Source organism: Aspergillus tanneri, assembly GCF_003426965.1.
Source record: "Aspergillus tanneri strain NIH1004 chromosome Unknown AapTan_5_pilon_pilon_pilon, whole genome shotgun sequence".
NCBI lineage: Eukaryota > Fungi > Ascomycota > Eurotiomycetes > Eurotiales > Aspergillaceae > Aspergillus > Aspergillus tanneri.
In genome coordinates this window covers 2711223-2730904 of record NW_022984632.1, presented here as the reverse complement: position 1 = coordinate 2730904, position 19682 = coordinate 2711223, and the positions used below count along the sequence as shown (strand labels likewise).

The 19682-nt window shown below is 48.2% G+C and overlaps 8 protein-coding genes across 8 annotated transcripts; 3 read left to right on the top strand and 5 right to left on the bottom strand.

Moving 5' to 3' along the window:
- Positions 1-3559: 3559 nt before the first annotated feature.
- RPL12 (60S ribosomal protein uL11) lies at positions 3560-4313 on the bottom strand (the record flags this gene model as incomplete). The annotated part of the gene is made up of 5 exons (XM_033574886.1): positions 3560-3573; positions 3628-3952; positions 4021-4141; positions 4216-4249; positions 4310-4313. 5 exons carry the CDS (start codon positions 4311-4313, stop codon positions 3560-3562), a joined length of 498 nt encoding a protein of 165 aa, XP_033422904.1.
- Positions 4314-4710: 397 nt separating this feature from the next.
- Positions 4711-7348, bottom strand: sec23 (GTPase-activating protein SEC23; the record flags this gene model as incomplete). Its single annotated transcript, XM_033574885.1, has 7 exons — positions 4711-4735; positions 4796-4989; positions 5046-6143; positions 6199-6669; positions 6726-7020; positions 7071-7201; positions 7256-7348. 7 exons carry the CDS (start codon positions 7346-7348, stop codon positions 4711-4713), a joined length of 2307 nt encoding a protein of 768 aa, XP_033422903.1.
- Positions 7349-8086: 738 nt separating this feature from the next.
- Positions 8087-9699, bottom strand: ATNIH1004_010309 (DNA primase subunit PRI2; the record flags this gene model as incomplete). Its single annotated transcript, XM_033574884.1, has 3 exons — positions 8087-8848; positions 8907-9457; positions 9510-9699. 3 exons carry the CDS (start codon positions 9697-9699, stop codon positions 8087-8089), a joined length of 1503 nt encoding a protein of 500 aa, XP_033422902.1.
- Positions 9700-10427: 728 nt separating this feature from the next.
- ATNIH1004_010308 (adenylate kinase ADK2) lies at positions 10428-11189 on the top strand (the record flags this gene model as incomplete). Its single annotated transcript, XM_033574883.1, has 2 exons — positions 10428-10599; positions 10657-11189. 2 exons carry the CDS (start codon positions 10428-10430, stop codon positions 11187-11189), a joined length of 705 nt encoding a protein of 234 aa, XP_033422901.1.
- A 288-nt stretch (positions 11190-11477) lies between these two features.
- Positions 11478-12242, bottom strand: LCL3 (thermonuclease family protein; the record flags this gene model as incomplete). Its single annotated transcript, XM_033574882.1, has 2 exons — positions 11478-11933; positions 12051-12242. 2 exons carry the CDS (start codon positions 12240-12242, stop codon positions 11478-11480), a joined length of 648 nt encoding a protein of 215 aa, XP_033422900.1.
- Positions 12243-13068: 826 nt separating this feature from the next.
- Positions 13069-14248, bottom strand: ANT1 (putative peroxisomal carrier protein; the record flags this gene model as incomplete). The annotated part of the gene is made up of 4 exons (XM_033574881.1): positions 13069-13192; positions 13245-13482; positions 13542-14077; positions 14148-14248. 4 exons carry the CDS (start codon positions 14246-14248, stop codon positions 13069-13071), a joined length of 999 nt encoding a protein of 332 aa, XP_033422899.1.
- Positions 14249-14711: 463 nt separating this feature from the next.
- On the top strand, positions 14712-17715 carry RIM13 (calpain-like protease PalBory; the record flags this gene model as incomplete). The annotated part of the gene is made up of 6 exons (XM_033574880.1): positions 14712-14714; positions 14790-14837; positions 14899-15036; positions 15117-15484; positions 15536-15761; positions 15817-17715. The coding sequence occupies 6 exons, from the start codon at positions 14712-14714 to the stop codon at positions 17713-17715; spliced, it is 2682 nt and encodes an 893-aa protein (XP_033422898.1).
- Positions 17716-17969: 254 nt separating this feature from the next.
- On the top strand, positions 17970-19359 carry ATNIH1004_010304 (uncharacterized protein; the record flags this gene model as incomplete). Its single annotated transcript, XM_033574879.1, has 4 exons — positions 17970-18072; positions 18137-18237; positions 18307-18434; positions 18489-19359. 4 exons carry the CDS (start codon positions 17970-17972, stop codon positions 19357-19359), a joined length of 1203 nt encoding a protein of 400 aa, XP_033422897.1.
- Positions 19360-19682: the final 323 nt, after the last annotated feature.

The window sequence follows — 19682 nt, the reverse complement described above, 5'->3', positions numbered from 1 at the left end:
AATAATAACAAAGACGCAATCCGAGCCAGGGAAGTTATGGTGTAGTAGAGAGGTTGAACATGGCACCACTAGTTGATCTTCAAGATTGCGCTCTGTTTATTTCTTGTCTTGCCTTTTTAGATGACAGTTGTAGGTAGGCGTTATTGTGATCCAAGGGAAATGTGTAAAAAAAAAAAATATATAAATAAAAAAAAGTTACGCCTAATGTCCAAGGCAGGAGCGGATGCAGGGTGCTGAGGCGGAGAAGATCCAACGGCCGGCGGAGAGAAAGAGGGAGAGGGGGAAGGAAAGAAAAGATCGCCAATAGTAAGAAGAGCTAGAAAAGGGACGAGTGGACGAGATGACCGACAGACAAATCTGGGGGGAGAAAAGAACAGATGATTTGGTTTGAAGGCTTGCCAATGGAAGCAATTAGAACGAAAGAAGGGCTAGAGTCATACACATCATCATCAGCATCATCATAATTCATCCATTAAGGACACTGGGAGATGAAGCGGGATTGCTATCATGACAGAGCGGAGCTTCACAAACGAGAACAGTGGACAGCGACAGTCTGGAGCTCCCGTTTTGTCCTAGGGGCCCTTTTCTGAAAAGGGAGGGGGGGAAGAGAAAGCAAAAGTGTGGATGGGGCAGCGGAAGTGGAGCCAATGGTCGACGGGATAGTGGGGATAAGTGGGGTAAGGGACCCAGTTTTTACTGTGTTTGGATGCGATGGGCTTGGGCGCCTAGACAGATTATGTGGCTTGCGAGGTGCCTCTTTTTTATGGTGGTGACATGGATTCATTCGGTGAGACTATTGATTGAAAGGGAACCAGACCTTGAGAGGTTCCGAAGAAGATGGTAGTATCGGATATACCTCAGAGAGAAACAACAAAGGAAAGACTCCAAGAAGAGGGAACAAATATCAAGAGCAAATAAACCGAGTGGGATTAAAAAAAAAAAAGAAATAAGATAAAGTATTTAAAAATAATAATAATAAATACGAAAAGTCATCACATCTTTAGTAGTCCCGCCCATACGATCCAACGGCCAGGATGGGGGGCGCTAAACATTTGGGCGCAGGAGCAAATCCAGGTCTGTTCAACGTCAGTGGAGCACTATGCCAGACCCCCGGCCCCAGTGGCGCCCGCAATTGATCAAGCCTTTGGGTCTTGAGAGGGCGATCTGGCACCTTCGGTGGATTGGAGTGGAGCCCGTAGCCTGCAAGCTGGCATGTTTTTGTCTTAGAGAAGGAAAAATGGACTGAAATTGCGTTTTTTTTTTTTTTTTTTTAAAGAAAAAGACTAATTATAATTACGGAGTAGAGCCCAAATACAGGGGTGTTAGTCCTTGATACCTACTTAGGCAATGAAGATATACAGAGAACGGAGGAATTGTGGTAGTAAGTATATATCTGTCCGCATATATTTATAGACAAAATATTCCACGGATACAAATATATCTCGACATGTGGCTAATTACATATCCCATAAAGGAAAACGGAGGAATCTCATAATGCACTCTCCGTCGTCATTATACCTACTAAAAATTCCGGGGAAATTAAGTAATCTAATTCGAGCGATCCGAATAGGGTTTGGGGGAATGACAAGGATACATAAAGAGAGGCTCAGACACTGAGCCATCACAGTCAGTACATTTGCTTCTGCAGCCCTGACGCAGCCAGAGGCTGAAAAGCAAAGCACATAGCAGCAAATCCGACGAAAGCATCCGGACTCCGAATTACGATGGAGTCTCTCCCTTCACACCGACACCATGATAAACAAAGAACAGGAAGTAAAAAGATACAAAAAGCACCTACCTACCTACTCCGCAGACGGTGCGCATCCTAGTACAATGGTGGCCACCTAACCTATCATCCTCAAATGCGAACAATGCTCCGTAATTAGTCAACTACCTAGTACCTTACTCTGGTCAGATGTTGGACTAGTTGGTCCTGCTTAAAATCCATGCAATATGGATACCGGAAGTGGAGATACATCCCAAAGTTTCCTCAGCCCGTTTCCCATCTCCATCCATTCATGCCCATCCAATTCAGCCATTGTCCCCATCCAGTGCCGTGAATTCCCATCGATTCCTACTAGTTCCGACATGGTCTGCTTTGTTCGCCCATCACCATCCGCCCAGACCAGGGTCTACGAGGGCGGGAATACGGGGCCGCTGGCACCGATCACCCATGTCACGAGCGGTCTAGCGATGACGATCGGCAAACTCTGCCATTCTCCATGATATTCAAATCCTTCCATATAATTGAATTGAAATAATAAAGGATCTATCAATCTAGGTATCTCCTCTATTTTTACACCTACGGAGCATGCATTCCCTGCTCATGAAAGGGGGTGTGGAGCATGTTGACAGAGCATTCTACCATACCGATCACGATATCCGTTGGGTCTAGAGAGATGACATTGACTGGCTCAACGTTCCAATTGAAGGAATGGGAGGAGGAATGAGACAAGACCTGCTACGGAGCAAATAGGTAAGGTAATTAAGATCAGCTGGATCTGACTCATCTTTCTCTCTCTCGTCCTTGCCTGCTGCGTCAGACATGCGGGTGAGTTATGTGATTGTGTGCGACCGGGGAGACAATACATATTGTACATGCATACATGCGGTATCTTCATGCTTAGGTATGTATGTATATGTCCACACAGAGTGTCATCATTGACAACGTCCTCTCCTATTCTAAGCATCCTTTCTCCTGGGCGTATCCCCCCGCATTGCAAATGGCTCGGATGCGCAGATCCAGGATGCGACCGCTACGTTTTGATCACATATCTAAGAGACATTATATTCTAATTACTCCTGTGCAACGTCCACTCTCTGGGTCACAGAATAAAAATAAAGAAAAAAAATAAAAATAAAAAATAAATAAATATAAGAGAAAGCAACGACGTGCAACCAAGAACCGGGCCACTTTTCATGTCAAATCCGTTCCTCAACGGAGTAGCATTAAAAACCGACTTCTCGCTACTATTCAGGTGCAAGTTAGCACGATAGAGAAGCACCAAAGAGACTAGCAAAATGACAGAACTGGATGGTCATCTTATATATTAAACGAAAAGAAAAAAACACGTGAGTAGAAGTAGCCATATATTCATTCAATACTACAAAAAGAGCTAAACAGCTACGGGATACCTGGCTTTTGAGGCAGGCATCGATATGTTGACCATTCGTATGGACCACTGCATCCACAAAGAGATGCACGAAACACCCCTTGAAGATACCGCGGTGAGTAGCAGGTCGAAGTTGATCTTCTTTGCTTAAAATAAGCCTATACCACGTTGCGTGTAGTCTAATCCAGGCCAGAAGGCGGGAAAAGACGGTAAGGGCCAGAGTGTTGCAAAGGTTGCCTGGGGGTTGCTTTTGTCCCATATTCCGACTCGCATGTTAGGAAGCAAGTGAAACACGGTGAAGCACGGAAAGTAGGGAATACATGGGTGTCCAGCGAAATAGATGGAATTGCAGAACAACACAACTGGGAATCTTGTCATTACTCGTAAATATTTTGGTTGTCAAGGTATGATCTTATTCTCTTAACTAGCAGTGGAAATTTGACCATTTACTCGGAGGGAACTATGCATATGTTAGTGCCGAATAAGCAAGTAACCAAAGACACTTTCCACTTACCATCAATCTCGCCAGCCTTGATGTCATCAGAGACATCCTTGGGGCTGCGGCCGTCAACCTGGCAACCAACGGAGAAAGCGGTACCAAGGATCTCAAGGACGGTACCCTTCAGCTCCTTAGCCAAACTCCGGGAGCGCATCTTGCGCGCGATCTCGACGATCTCATCGAAAGGGACCGACTTGTTATGTTTGATGTTCTTCTCCTTCTTCCGGTCACGGGGAGGCTCCTTGAGGGCCTTGATAACCAGGGACGAGGCGGAAGGCACAACGGAGACCTGAGCCTGACGGTTCTGGATGGTGAGACGAACAGTCACACGGAGACCTTTCTATACAATCGAAGCATATATTAGCTGCTGATTCCCCGAATAAAAAAGGCCACAGGAAAGTCCTTTACCCAGTCACCAGTGTTCTTGGCGATATCTTCACCAATCTTCTTGGGGGACAGACCGAGAGGACCAATCTTGGGAGCCAGAGCGGACTGGGCTCCGACCTCACCACCGGTCACTCGCAGGTGACTGTAGAAATTATTAGTATTACCAGAGACAAAGATTGAGCCCGAAGAGGGGCCCTGGGATCCTTGGGAACTTACATGATCTTCACCTCATTGGGATCGAACTTGGGAGCTACCAAGTTGATACAATGTTAGTTTCGCCGTTTGATACATCCAAGGAGATGATACTTACGCATGGCGAGTGCGAAGGTCGTCTATCGTCCTTGGGTTGTTGAAGTGGTTGGTACAAGGAAGGAAAAAAACCATTGTCGAAAAGTCCCCTGATATTTAGCTTGACCCGCACTTTGGGCTAAGCGAGAATCCCAAACTGGAAAGGCCCACTAGGGCTTGACCCCTGCGATCACGTGACATACAGAACATGCAGCGCTACAGCGGTGCATTGATTAATAATTACTTGCTCAAGTTTACAGGCATCTACTTCGTGTGACAATCATATCGAATCTAGAAATGTGCTATATTCTGTAGGGGGGAAAGATCAACTAAATAATAATAAATCACCGCTAAACATACAAACTATCTGAGGGTCGCTGTTTAACAGTCCCTTGCGCTCGTCATGGCCATTGCCTCGTTACGCTAGCTGGTTCCCGAAACAGCCAGCCTTGTTCCATGATCAGATCAGTATGGGTGGATCGACGTTCCGATTTAGGTGAACACTTACTTCATAAGATGATCCATGAAAGTCTGCAATGATACATCATCGGTGAAAATAGTCTGCGAGGTCACACCTCCGCCGTATCCACCCGTCGTATGTGTAGTAGATGGATTAAGCTTGGACAAGAGGAAACGTGCCTGGGAGCCACCAGCATCGCATACGATGAAGCGGGGCAGCGGGAAGCGGTCTGCGATAAGTTCCTATCCCGAAGGGTCAGCTTGTATCGAGGTGAAATATTAGTAGAGGGCAAACAAACCCTGGCGTCCTCCTTAGGTTGCTCGAGAAGAGCCTTCAAGTTTTCGTAGCCCTCCTGTTCATGGTAGCCTGCCTTCCTCCACTCCGCGATGGTCTCTCCATGGAAGATAAGGATATGGAAGAAAGTATCCAACAGGAGGATGTGCGCTGGTTGGATAGAAGCCGAGTCCAATAGAACGGGCTGGCTTCCTTCGTGCTCTAACGAGTACGAGTCCAGCGTTGGCTGTATCATAACAAGGGAGTCGCCAACATCTTCATGGTTCAGGACATGCCTATAGAAAGCCGTCTCGTCAGGAGAGTTATTGAATAACTGTAAGAACTGGCTACGACGAAGATGGAACATGAATTGAGGATAGAGGGTGAAGTTCTTTTCCAAGCGGAATGAAGTTGGATCATCTTTTCGGTAATCGGCGAAGCGGGAGCAAAGTCTGATGAGCATCCGATCAACCCATCTGAGCACATCAGGGCCCTCATCTACCTCTCCCTTGAAGACTGCAATACGTGCCATTAGTACTGCGGCGGCTTCCTGGTCGAATGATTGTGCCAATGTAGGGTCCCCTGCTGGACCACTCAAATTCCGCGCCACAGTTGTCACTCGAAGGTGATAGGTCCCGGACGAGTGTTGGTAGTAAGTAAGGAATTGCATCAGTCCTCTCTGGGGACCTGGCTGCACTGCAACAGGGCCACCTTGGTTCGCGATCTCAAAGTAGACGCCATAGCTTGATGAAGGATCAATTCCACACATCTTCCACGCGCAGGTATTGCCAATACCACACTCAGTCTCGCCGACAGAGCTTGATTTCTTATTCAAGGAAACGGCATGGCCGATAAGTCCAGTGACCTTGAGCTCCTTGGTGGTGAGCACCTCAAGGGAAGCGTTGAAGCCCATCAAAAGATTGTCATTTGCGTCTTTATCGAACACCCTGACAAAAGATTGCTTAAACTGAGAGGATGTGAAGCTGTCTGTGAGAAGCATGTGTCCACCGGTATAGTTTGAAAGGTTCTTCATTTCCAGAAGACCAACTTGGTCGAGACAGCCAGCGAAGACATCAACAACATGCCCGTTATTAGCAGCGCGTTTAGCCATGTTGTCGTAGAACTATAAACTCTCAGTACAGTGAAGCTTTGTACTTGATGTTTTGGTTAATGCTTACCTTAACGGCCTTCTTGTAATATTTGATGTTGTCACGATCAATGTCATGATGAGACCGGATGGGTTCCTTCAACTCGGGTCCAACAACGTGGCCCGGTCCCTCAGTGGCCGGGCCGCTTGTGAAAACCATGATGCGCGCTCCAGCGTTCTGGAAAGATGTCTCGAGCAAACCGACAGCAACACTCAGGGCAACGCCGGTGCATCTCAGAGCTCTCTTGTCATTTGCAACAGGCCATGGGTCGCGTTGCATCTGCTCAAGAACATTGGTGATTTGAAATTCGGCCTGCTGGACAGGAAGAAGGAATCGTGCTGCAGGACCAAGAGGTGCCCGAACTGGTTGTTGGGGCATATTGGGACGCATTCCAGTGGAAAGACCCAGCATTTCCTGAACTTGCTTTGCTGCGTATTCCTTACTCCCACGGAACACATACGACTTGGCACATTCGGTGTAGCCGAGCTCGTGAACTTGTGCCTACATACGAGTCAACAACAATCCATTCGACGGTGGACGGTGTTCGTGTTCCATACCATTGTACCGAACGTGATCAGACCAACCAGAGCATTCACTGGCAACAGCGACAAGCTCATGATCAACGAGTCCTTCAAAGCCTTCAAGCTGTCCTCTTCTTGACAGGTGTCGACGACGTAGAGGAAGATAGGAGGGGCGGGGGCCGGACGCGCCAATTGATACTCAATAGTCGTGCTCAAGGGGTGAAGCTCAGGGGGTATCGTGCTCTCGGTAATATCTTTGTAGTGAGGAGGCAATGGATTGCGCATCAAACAAAACGGACAGATCCAAATCCGGGCCCGAACGTCAACATTGCTACAGGACGTAAGCCAAAGTCATTTCCAAACAAAGAAGATAAATCATACGCATAAGGGTTTAGAACAGCCCGGCAAGGCGGCTTGCAAGTCACTGGCTCATATTGCAGTAATGGAGAGTCTGGCTTCTCCTTTAGAGGGGTGTAAATAGCGCCAATGGGAACCACAAGTCGGGACGCTTCCTGTGAATCAATTAGTTAAGCCCGTAGGGGGAGCATTGGGCGACGAAAACGAACCATGCGAGAGCTTGGAAACGTGTTCCAGCTGAGTCTAATACCATCGCGATCCTCGACATCGCTCCATTGGTCCTTCAGCGCTTCATAATCCATGTTGCTTGGCTGGAGAACGGGTCTCGGTAACTGGGTGATATTGGGGGTTATGGGGTATCTAACAAAACTAAGACAAATCCAGAAGATAATCCCTTCTAAATCACAGATTATAAGTTAGATGTAAAGCCCCTAGAGAACAACCCAGTCGCGGAATGGACAACGCCAACAGCTGTTGTCCGGGATACACGTGGGGTTCGGGGAGTATGTTGTGTGAAGCTGTACTGTTGGCATGAGGCCAGGTTGCAGCGTCTCGGGTCGTTCTGGGCCGCCGTAGGATGCGCTAGTGGGCTTTAAATTTCAGCTCGATCCAGTCCACTTCTTTTTTTCTTCTTTTCTCTCAGATATTTTTCTTCACAACGCTGACCACCTCTTATTGACAACAACTTCTGTCTTTTCATGATGAAGCTGTTCTCGAGTCGAGCGAAGAGTAACTCGACCCGTCGCTGGGCACCTGGCTTGGAAAGGTCGTTCCGATCCTTGTGGATAAACTGGGAATCAGCAGTGGTTACAAATTACTCTTGCCCCATGGCAATCAGTAGGATTTAAGTCTGTGTAGGAATTGCTTCAAATCCAGTGCTGTTGGAATTTGCAATTAAATTAGATTTACACGAAATGGTTATACCCCAAAACGGAGAAAGAAAAAAAGAAGCTTTGCATTGTGTGTCCCAAACCGACAAAAAACGCCTCGTCAGTATACAATCAAACAGTGTATCTTCGTGAGCCCATTTGACACACATTTTAAGTATCCTTGGTTGTCTTTTGAGTCTGGGAAAGGAGATAGCTGCGCTTGAAGTAGGTATTTGGGTGGACAATGGTGTCTAAATCGGTTTGACTCCATGATCCATCTTCTTTGACTCTCTTGATGTCTGCTTTATGTGTCCACTCAAATACCCTGTTGCAAGCAATATGGTATCGTGTCTTTTCAACGTCCTCTCGCACCCCGCGGAGCAACTCCTTATCATGCACACCCGTGGACTGAAGAAGCCCTATAAGATTGTCGACGGAGAAATGTCGGTAAGGGCAGCCATGAGTCTGACCAACACCAGGATTGGAGTCATTGAGGATTTTCTGGCACGAATAAGGAGGATATCCCCGGCCTCGGCGGTTGACATCTCCACCAACGTCTCCGAAAGCATGGCGGATATTGTACTTGTATCGGGAGTTAAATTCATCGTCCGTAAAACCCTTGAAGGACTGGCGCCAGAAGAGAATACATTCCTCGAGCGACAGCCCAATTCCTTTTAGGAAAAGTGTGTATTGGAGACGGCCATAGTGCTTCAAATGATTGCTCTTGCGCAGCGTCATGTGTAGGCTGCGCATACAAAGTGGGAAATGGTGGGAGAGTTTGTCAATATTCTGCGCCGTGATCGCAGCATCGTCGACGACTCCCTCGCCCTCTGAGTATACTGATTCCGCGCTTCCAAAATTTTTGGATAAGTGATTCAATATGGGCGTGAGACGATCATCCTCATCCAGGCGTGGCAAGGCCCGACTCGTAAGCTGGCGAGAATTAGCTCAACGACCGTTATGTTGTCCAGCATAGCATTAAAGTACCTACCTCAAGAGCACGCTCCAATCGACTACTGAATTCTGCAACGATCATGCTCAACTGTTCTCTACTGGGCACGTATGCTTTTCCTCTGGACAGAAATACTGATCGCCGTTCCACCAGCTCGGGCACTCTCTCCCAGTCCACCTTGTACCACGTCTCCTCGTCAATGCGGCGTAAGCCCGGTGTCGCACTCAAGAGGTGCTCATAGAGCACCGATTTCTCTTCCTCAGTAACAGGCTCCAAATCGAGGTTGAGACTCTCTACAAAGGCACGTTTCTCTCTGGAATCATCCTGCTGAAATCTGAATCTGAAGAGCATCGTTTCAGCCCGCACGAATCGCCGACGGAGGTCTTCCGTGGCTGAAAATGCCAGTCGAAGAATGAAGTGAGAATAGTGATCTTTTTGGCGCTCATTTTTCAATCGCTGGTCGGCGGCTCCAGAGGAGGAAGACGTATTTGAGGAAAGGGGAAGGTATTTTTGAAGCAAAGGTGTGATGTGCGCAGCAGTCTCTGCGGCCGATTTATTTCGATAAGAGCAGGCCTCGATTTCAGCCAGAACTGTTCCGAACGGTAAGACCGTATGCCCACCCTGAGTTGGAAGAATACATACCCTTCAATCTATCAATAGCCCATTGCTCAAATTGCTCGAGCGTAATCTCTGCGGTCGGCGGGATTTCATAGAAGTTCAAGCGATATGGGTAGTCTTGCTGTTTGAACACTGGGACGGCAAACTGTTTCTTTTTATGATCGAGTGTTGTCCTTCGCTTCGGATCAATCCTATAAACGTCTTGTCTGATCATTTTTAGGACTGCAACAACACGGCCTCTGTAGCAATTGAGGACAACCTTGGCTATAGCAATCACCGCTTGTCGCGAACCCAGCGCGACGCGCCCCTGACGCGGCGCGATCACGTGGGAAATGAGGTAATCCCCCATCAACAATCAACCGAGGGAAAATCCGTTCACAGACTTGTGCCGTCGCCTAGTTCGGCTAAACATGGCTCATTCTCGTGAAATATGACACTCGGGGTATGAAATCCAGAATATGGAGTGCACTGCTGCTGCTATTCCCCCAAAACGGCATTAACTGACCATTGAACTTCGGAAATATCGTAGCGAGCGCTGAGGACGAAGTGGGACTTGCATTCTTGGATCTTGTGATCTCCGATGCGCGGTCCGCTCACCGACTTCCTAATTAAGAGGGCATCTACAACCCCGCTGAATTCGTACTCCCCCGGTTTAGTTCCACTGCACGAAATGTTGAACTTCCAAGTATAGACATCTATGCATCAGCTGAGCAGCCACTTTTTTCACAAGCTAAGGTATAGGCAGTAATGTTTCCCCCCAGTCGCTGTTAAATTCCGAGTTAGAATGGGATAAATTACTTTGCTACTGCTACGGTCACTTTTCTCCTCCTCAACCCCCGAAAGCTTCACAACCAGGCAAGCCTAAGCCGCTCGTGTTCTCCAACCTCAAGAGGGAATAAATATATCGAAAGAACCTCATCGCTCGGTGTCATAGAGGAGGCGATGACCCACACGGCCAAGCAGCTCAGGAAGGCTGCTCGCATTATCCTAGTTGGAGCGCCAGGCGTCGGAAAGGGAACCCAGTCAGAAAGGCTACTCGCCAAGTTTCCAGAACTGGCTTCTATAAGCTCAGGCGACCTTCTACGTGAGAATGTCCGCAAGAAGACACCTTTGGGTATGTACAATTCCGTCGCATATAGGAGAATGTGTGTCTAACCGACGCAACCTACAGGTCTGAAGGCAGAAGCTGCAATGCAGTCAGGAAACCTTGTTCCCGATTCAATGATCCTTGAAATTATATCTTCCGAATTTAGATCGAAGGGCTGGCTCTCTACGTCATCTCCGTCCTCTATATCCCCCTCCGCTTCGTTTATCCTAGACGGTTTCCCTCGAACCTCTACCCAGGCGTCAAGTTTGGACGCTCTTGTCCCAGTGAACTTTGTTGTTCACCTTATCACACCACCTTCAGTAATCCTCTCCCGGATATCATCTCGCTGGATACATGAGCCGTCTGGGCGGGTATATAACACCGGTTTTAATGCACCAAGGGTCCCTGGCAAGGACGATATAACTGGCGAACCTCTGACTCAGAGAGAAGATGATTCGGTCGACACATGGACACAGAGACTTCGCAAGTTTGAAGAGACTAGCAAGGCGCTACTTGATCATTATCAAAGCAAGGGCTGTCTATGGCGCGTTGAAGGCGATACCAGTGATGAGATTAGCCCGAAGCTTTTCGCGGAGATTGAGCGAAGGTTCTGCTGAAGCCTTAGATATACCACTGTTTATACCTTCATGTATTATATATTATGATGTTCTGCTACTTGGCGTCATGCATTGTTACAATTCCCGACGGGTTATTACGGATCAAGGTTACCCACGTTTACGTGCTGGCAAAAGGAGTCTTACACACCACCATTATTTTTGATATCTAAAGGCAATATAGTCTTTCGGCATTACTGTATCATGTCTTAGAATATCAATCGCTGAATCATGAAAAGAGAAAGATCGTCGCAAATTTGAAGACGGAAAAGGATGAAACGGACGACTGCCTTATTTTTTACGCCCATTTCCCTTCGGCCGGTCTTGTGACCCCATACGAATCTTATAGTCCCTAGGACTCTCCCATTCCTTATTGCGATAGAAGTCCTTCCACAGCCCTTTTCTGCGCACTTTCGCCCACCACTCAGCCTTCCTGTATCTTTCCTCCATCACCGGACCGCCAAATTCAGCGCCTGCTTTTGCTTCGTAAACTGTAGCGAGTCCCTGCTTCAACATCTCGTACGACACATCACGACGGCGGAACGGAATGGGAAAGTCAAGCATCCGTCGGACAAACACTGTAGCCACGACGCGTTGATACTGATCCTGGCGATGTACATAGACACGAACAGAACGATTGATGAGATACGATGTCAGCCATTGGTGAGCGTCGCGGGCAAAAGGCTGCTCGGGACTACCAAAATGTGCAAGCTCCGGGGCATCTATGCCGGCCAAGCGGACATGAACCTAGGAATTGATCCCGTTAGCCTTGAAGACCCAAACTAGGCCGAATCTCAAGCTCCTCCCCTCCCCTGTCCAGAAAATATAAAGAAAAAAGACCGACAAACGAGCCGTCAAACATACCGTTTTATCTTTCAACTCCTTTCTGGACGTTGGAATCTTCTTCCAAGGTAGCCAACCCCATCCAAACACTCTACCACCCGGTGTATGATAAATTCTAAAGTTATCACCATCACCGACGCTCGTTACCCGCCCGAGGATACTTCGGCGACGAAAGTATGACGGGGAAATACTAACGGCGTTGGAGAATCGCATCAGATAACGACGGTGGAGGTGCACTGCACCTAAGATGCATGTCGTGAGAATAGCGGTCGAAGAGAGTGTTCTGGGTTCGATAAACGCAGCCCAGTCAATTATTTGGGCAGGTTTCTTTGGATCATTCGTTTTTGATGAGGACCAAAAAGAGATCGACGTTGACTGTGGTTCATCCTTTGAGTGTTGCTCTTGCTCCAGTTCTTCTTGTTGATGGTCCTGGAGAGCTTTCGATTTTGAACTCCATAGTGACCATCGCATGACGACACATGCTCTCTCCCCAGGTATTTGCTGCCAGTTTTGGAGAGGAGTGTGAACAGGAATTTGGTACTGTGGCCCAAGGGCCCACGGGTATAAGTAATTTAAATTTGTCGAGGTTGTTATGGCCTAGGAAATCGATGGGCGGTCAGGCTAGCTTGATGTGTATGTATCCGTGGGGCTCCAGGATTCATGTTTCAGAATAATGGAGTAGCTCCTTTATCAATTCAAAGGTCTGGCTGGACCCATGAAAATTAGATGCATTGCCCACTCTATCAATTAACAATGGCTACGTAGTTAGTTATTGCGACCATATTACCTAATTCCTATTGAATTCTGATGCGAACCCGTTGAGTCTATCCTGGTAGTATTCCTAGGGAATATAACACGCTCTATACATGATAATTGCCAAAATTTACAGGCAAAGTGTCAATAGTCAAAATCGAAAGAAATGATAAATCTACAACTAGCGCGCCATAAATCGAGATATGTAAACCAAGAAAATACGCCCGGACTAGTGCCAAAAAAAATGTCGTTCAGTTCAAGAAAGGGGGAAAGAAGGCCGAGGTGTCTATTTCAACGTGGCTGGAAGGCTGGTTTTAGCCTTGGATGCAGCGCTGTCAACGGCCTTCTGTAGCTTTTGCTGTTTGATTTTTCGCAGATAAGCGAAAAGAAGAATGAAAAAGAGCTCCATTCTAGAAATCTATTAGCTCGTACCATAATGTATTAAATAAACAAGGGCCATACCTTTCTTTGGTCATCATCAATAGACCTTGAACCAAGAGCCCCTTCATGATTTGGGGCCCAATACCCTTAAATAGGGACAGAGGGCCTTCGTTCTGAATGATGTAGCGCATTACCTCGCCAAAGGTCTTAAACGGCTTTCCTTCACGACCTGGTGGTGGCCGTGACTGAAGGCCAACCTTGGCAACAATCAATGGTTGTGTCGCAATTGTGGCCAAAGCTTTGGAAAGAGCACCGAGCACTGCAGGATATATTAGCTTGCTGTTAAAACAAGAGCACCACTGCCAGTATTCTACTAACAAAAGGCTTCCCAGGGCTTCAGACTATTCTTTCCAGGGAAAATGACGTCTTTTAAGCGTTGGTAGGCACCATAGGTGATGGCTGGGTTGACGACAAGGATAAGACTGGCTTTAAGACCTCTCCACAGGCCAGACCAGCCATCTTCGCTGTTCACAACCTCTCGACCCGTTTCAATTAGTCCCTTCTTGTCCTCCTTGGGCTGTGTTTGCTGTCTTGTCGTGATGACAGCGACGGGAATGGTAAAAATCTGAGCAATAGCTCCTGCAACGGCACCAAGAGAAAGCTCAACAGCAGTTCCAGGAGTCTTAGTTGCCCGGCTCGATGCCATATAGATGCTCCGCACAACGCTGTACCAATAGAAATAGGCAAAGTTGGTGGATGCGACACCAATTAGGGATCCGGCAATTCCGGAGTATAGTCCCTCAATCCCTTCCTTTTCCATAATCTTATTGATTGCGTCCAGAGTTGATTTGTAGTGGACGGCATCCTCTTTCGAATTCGCGTTCTTTACTTGGACTTGAAGTTTCGTCTTGACCCTGGAGGCAAGATCCGTAGTTTAGCATACTGTACTCACAACCCCGCTATATAAAGGAAATCGTCACGTACAGATCAAGAGGATAGACAAGAGCATTGGCGAGGACTGCACCAGTTGCACCTGCAACGGCGCTGCCCCAAGGGGAGAGAGCGGGTTTCGACTGGCCGGCCATTACTGCTGACTATCACAGAGCGATGATAATAAATACTAATATATATTGACAGATTTGTCCCCTTGTTCGTACTGATAGATTTGGCGGAATTATTCTAGCTAAATTCCGAGCGGGGAGGGTCGCTTGAAGGATAGTAAGAAGAAGACACAAGAAGCATATAAAATAAAAATGTATTGAAAAATAAAAGGACCCTGATTACAATAACAGCGCCCAACTCAAGAGCTCAGCCGGGTCTGGGGAGATTCAGACCGGCAGACTTGGACGTGAGAGCGGAAGAGCGAACTCCCACGCACCTCGGCGCAGCTGAGGTATGGCGAAACGAACCGAGGTCCAGCATTTATCGTTTCCTACCGACTTGCCTTCCACTCCCGTTCTTCCCCACCGCCACGCTGATTAGTGCGCGCTTCATCCAGCAACGCGCCGCCCGTGGTCACGATTGGAGCTCTCAATTAAGGTTAATTCGATGGTATGAGGGAATAGTCCGTCAACACATTGGCTGGCTATTTGATAATCGATTCACTGGTGTTGATTGGAATCCCAGTGTGGTGGATTGATTCTTGACCTCGGATGTTACCTACAATCGCTCGGAGTAGGGGCCTTCGGAACGGCTTACAAACAAGGCACCAAGTGCTTCTTCCGAATCCCGATAGGTCCTAGTTGACCTGGAAGACGAGACGATCTTGAATGTGACTGAAGATCCCAGGTGCTCATCCAACGACGGAGCCAACCCCACCAGGATGTCCAGGCCCAACGCCACTACACAAAAGTCTTTAATCACTCAAGCTTTGGTACCTATTCACCTACCTACCTGTTTTGCTTTTTCTAGATGCTAGAGACTTTTGGACGTTCCCAACTAACTAGTGGCTAGAAAGCTGAAAGGGATGTATCGGCGGCTTCCTCCCAAGGACAGGCGCTTGAGGCTGCAATTGATGCTGCTGAACATTACATGAAGGCTTTAAAATTGGCCACTGTCCCGAAGGATCAACAGACTTTGGATGCAAAATGCAAAGAATGGCTCACCAGGGCAGAAAAGATCAAGGATGCCATAGACTGGCGGACTGCCGTCCGCCCCAAGGACAGAAACATACCGCGGTCACCCAAATCCACACGCAAACTCACCACGCGTGAGGAGATCATACTTCTAGAGGGGGCCAAGCTGAATGGGTTTATATTTCCACCGTGGTCCAGCTCTCCAGACTCCAATGAATTCAAGCAGGAGGACGGAAAGGTGTTCACGTATGTTCTTGTAGTCTTGTAAGCCTTTCTTACATATCCTGACTCAACCAGTGACAGTCCAGAACTACATCTTTCCGATCTCCAGGAAAACATCTTTGATGGCTGGAAACGGCCTGTTGAGCTACTTTTGAATCATTTCGGAGATCCAAATGAGACGGCGGTCCCGGTTATGTCAGTGAAAGGGAGAACGGATCTCGTACAAGACGTTTTGACGGATTGCTCGGTTGTTGCTAGCCTCTGCGCCACTACCTCGAGATTTGAACGTGGTATGGGCAAGGTAAGGCCCTGTGTGCCAACTGTATTGTAGCCGCGACTGTGGCTGACAAGACTAGCGTTTTCTGCCAGTGGTTTACCCATGTGAAGACGAACATGCAAACCCCCAGATCTCGCCATCAGGGAAGTATGTATTTCGATTTTACTTTAACGGATGCTTCCGCAAAGTGACCATTGACGATCGCTTGCCATCGTCAAAGACTTCGAGGTCGCTTCACGTCATTGATCGAAACAATCCTGCTTTTCTATGGCCGGCTCTTGTAGAAAAGGCCTACCTCAAACTTCGTGGAGGTTATGACTTTCCAGGAAGCAACTCAGGGACCGATTTGTGGGTGCTTACAGGCTGGATCCCCGAACAAGTATTCCTTCATAATGAAGACGTGACTGGTGATCAACTCTGGAGGCGCCTCTCCCCAGCATTCCATCGTGGCGATGTCTTGCTGACGATAGGCACTGGGAAATTAACTGAGCGAGAGCAGAAAGAACTAGGCCTTGTCAGTGAGCATGATTACGCCATCTTGGATATGAAAGAGTCCAAAGGTCGTCGGCAGATGCTAGTGAAGAACCCATGGGCTGGATCAGACACTATACACGGAGACAGTGGGGATATCTACAAATCAGAAGACCCAGGTCTTAGCTCACCATCTTTTTCGCCAGGCACCTTTTGGATGGAGTGTGAAAAAGTTCTCCAGGACTTTGAAAACCTGTACCTAAACTGGAACCCAGAGATTTTCAAATATCGGGAAGATATCCACTTTACATGGGATCTTTCAAATGGCAGAGGAGTAGCTGGTTGTTTTGTGAAAAACCCGCAGTTTGCGGTAACCAGTGAAATGGGAGGTGCTGTTTGGCTACTACTTGGGAAACATTTCAGGACCTTTGCGCATAAACAAGAGCATGATGAGTCAGGATTTATCAGTGTCTATGTTTTCAAGGCTGACGGGAAGCGAGTGTCTTTAAGCGACGGAGCCCCCCATCGTGGTCCGTATGTTGACTCGCCCAACACTCTTATGAGACTGGAGATGCCCCCAAGAACAACATACACAGTGGTGGTCTCCGAACAATCCTTACCTTCCCTGGGCCAAAGTTTTACCTTGTCTGCCCTTTCCACTGCCCCTGTGCAGATAGCGCAAGCTCGAAACAAATACATGTGTGAGAGTAAGGTCCAAGGTGCCTGGACAGCCCAAACAGCAGGTGGAAATGCAGAATCAGCGCGCTACCCATTGAATCCACAATTCCGTCTGGAGGCTTCGGATATAACCGACGTGTCGCTCCTACTTGAATCGTCGGACGCTGAACTTGCCACTCATGTAAAATTATTCTGGTCCAACGGAAACCGAATATCGAGAGTCCGAAGCCGCGACATTATCACCGACAGCGGGGACTACCGTCGTGGCGGGTCGCTTGTAGAAAAGAGGTTTCTGGACAAGGGTGTTTATACCATTGTTTGTTCTACATTTGCTCCCGATCAGCTTGGCCGGTTTACGCTGTGGGTGTCCTCTTCTATCCCTTGCCAAGTGACGCCGCTTGCCCCAGAAGCAGCTGGTAGACGGGCAGTGATCTCCGACATTGGCGTATTACCTCCCGGAAAGGACAGGATGTTAGCCCATTTACACGTGCCGCGACTGACACGAATCAAACTTATTGCGAGGAGCAGGGAGTCTGTTATTGGGAACCATCCAGTCGGACCTTCGCCTGCTTTGATGACAGTGGAGCTTGGGCAAGGACCATACAAGACGATCTTGGCGGCCTCGGAAGATGGAAATCACTGCGATGCCATCTCGGGAGTGCGTGTCGAAGACTTTGACTTGCAGTCGGGACTCGAGGAGAAGGGAGGAGTCTGGATTGTCATCGAGAGGATCGGAGGCCCCGGTGGACAGGTGGAAGACCATTTTGAGGTGGAGGCTTTGGCCGAAGAGAGAGTGGAAATCGGCGAATGGATAGTGGAGGACGCCTGAGGGTGCCCCTTTTTGGAAGTTCATAATAGCTGTATGTTAGAGTAGCATAGCAAGTATTTCATTCAGCGTGCAGCCTATTTACTCTGTATTGTATGTACTATATAGGTCAACGCAGAGAGAGCCAAGGCGCATCTCCACAATCTCGGCGAATGCCCACTCCCCAACGTCATCCCGCCTGAAATGTGCATCTCCTTCCCCTCTACCCTCACCCTCAGCAGGTATTTCCTCAGGAGATCTTCATTGTCATCGCACATATGGCAAATAACATTCCTGCGGGCCTGAAATCGGCAGATATTGGGCGTTTTGCCATCAGGGCTGCTCAGCTAGAACGCGTTAAACCCATCGTCTCCTATTGGTGTGAGTGTCACGCAATTGGATTTCAAAAGACCATCCCGACTGACAATATCTCGCCGTTTCAAAGGTAATTTCTGGATTGTCAACCAGATAATCGAGAAAGGACTACATTCCTCTGATGACGAAGTTAAGCTATACACAACGAGCCTGGTGGATAAATTGGAAAGGGTACGTGCGGTCGGGGGCTCTCGGACACCAAACCACAGAGTTGGGAAGCTGACGCATAGCCGTGCAAAGTTCAAAAACGAAAACCCCGATAATGACGCCGTGACGGATGCAGTGGCTGCGAATGCCTATGTGGAACAGTTTGGTCTGGAAGTCTTCGGTCGTGCGGAAGCAACTATGAGAGCCAACAGAGTGACGAAGTATTTCTTGCACTTTTTCAATCGCTAAGTGTGCCTCATCTGACCCTTCCCTAGACAAACTGCAGATACGTTTCAGGCAGCGGCTACGTTTCTCGAGCTTTGTCAAATCTGGAGCCCCCCCGAGCCCGAACTGGCCGCCAAAATCAAGTTCGCCAAATATCATGCGCTGAGGATTGCAAGGGCCATCAAGGCCGGAGAGGACCCGAATGCATCGAATCCAGTCATTGAGGAAGATGAGCTCGAGCCTAAAGAGGATGATCCAGAGGTGCAGGCGATTGTTCAATCTCTGCCACCTCAAGAGCCTCGGCCGCTGCAGCCGTCCGTCGAAGATGAACAGCCTTCAATACCGCCTCCGACTTTACCACAACCCCCAATTTCACCTACCGATAGTCCATTTTTTCAGCCGAGCGCGTCACAGCCGAGCGCGCCAGCTCCTGCCATGGGCGTCGAAAATGAGCCAGAGGCACCATTGAATCTCCCCTCAGCGCCTGACACGTTTGCGTCCGCGTCAGCACCGAACCTGCCGGATACACCGACTCGGCTTGGTGGCCGTCAGTCGGCCGGCGGCCCTGACAGATTTCAATCCTTCCCTCCTTCAGCCAGTCCTGATAGAAGCCCTCCAGGCACATCTCATGATGTCAAAGCTTTTTACAATACACAAGGCCCCCCTGCCCTTCCTACACAGCCACAATCGGGAGCAATTCCTATAGTGTCACACCCTGCAACTCAGCCCGTACCCGTACCCGTCCCTCATATTCCTGCAGCCTCTGCATCGAGCCAAATCAATACGCAAGGAGTTGATGATAACTCTATCGTACAAGCCCAGAAACATGCTCGCTGGGCAATATCAGCATTGACCTTTGACGATGTCAATACTGCAATCAAGGAACTCAAATCTTCCCTAAAGCACCTTGGAGTTGAGTGAAGACAGCTATGACTGCTAATCTGGGGCACGCGACAAGGCCCTACCTGTTCCTAGCCTTACAAGCCAACCATGACTGGGACATGAGATACTTTTTGTTTGCTATTACTCCAAGAGTTGTTAATGATGATAACGAATATGTAATATTGCCTTGTCTAAGATGCAGCGCATCTTCAGAAACCACCAATTACCATATTTCTGCTTTGCAAGACAGAGTTGTAGCTCTATTTAGTGTTTCCTGCTTGTGCACCTGCCTTCTCATACGCACTCCTCTTACTATGAAACATCATGTGAAACTACTGGGAGGATGATTTTTTTTTTTTTTT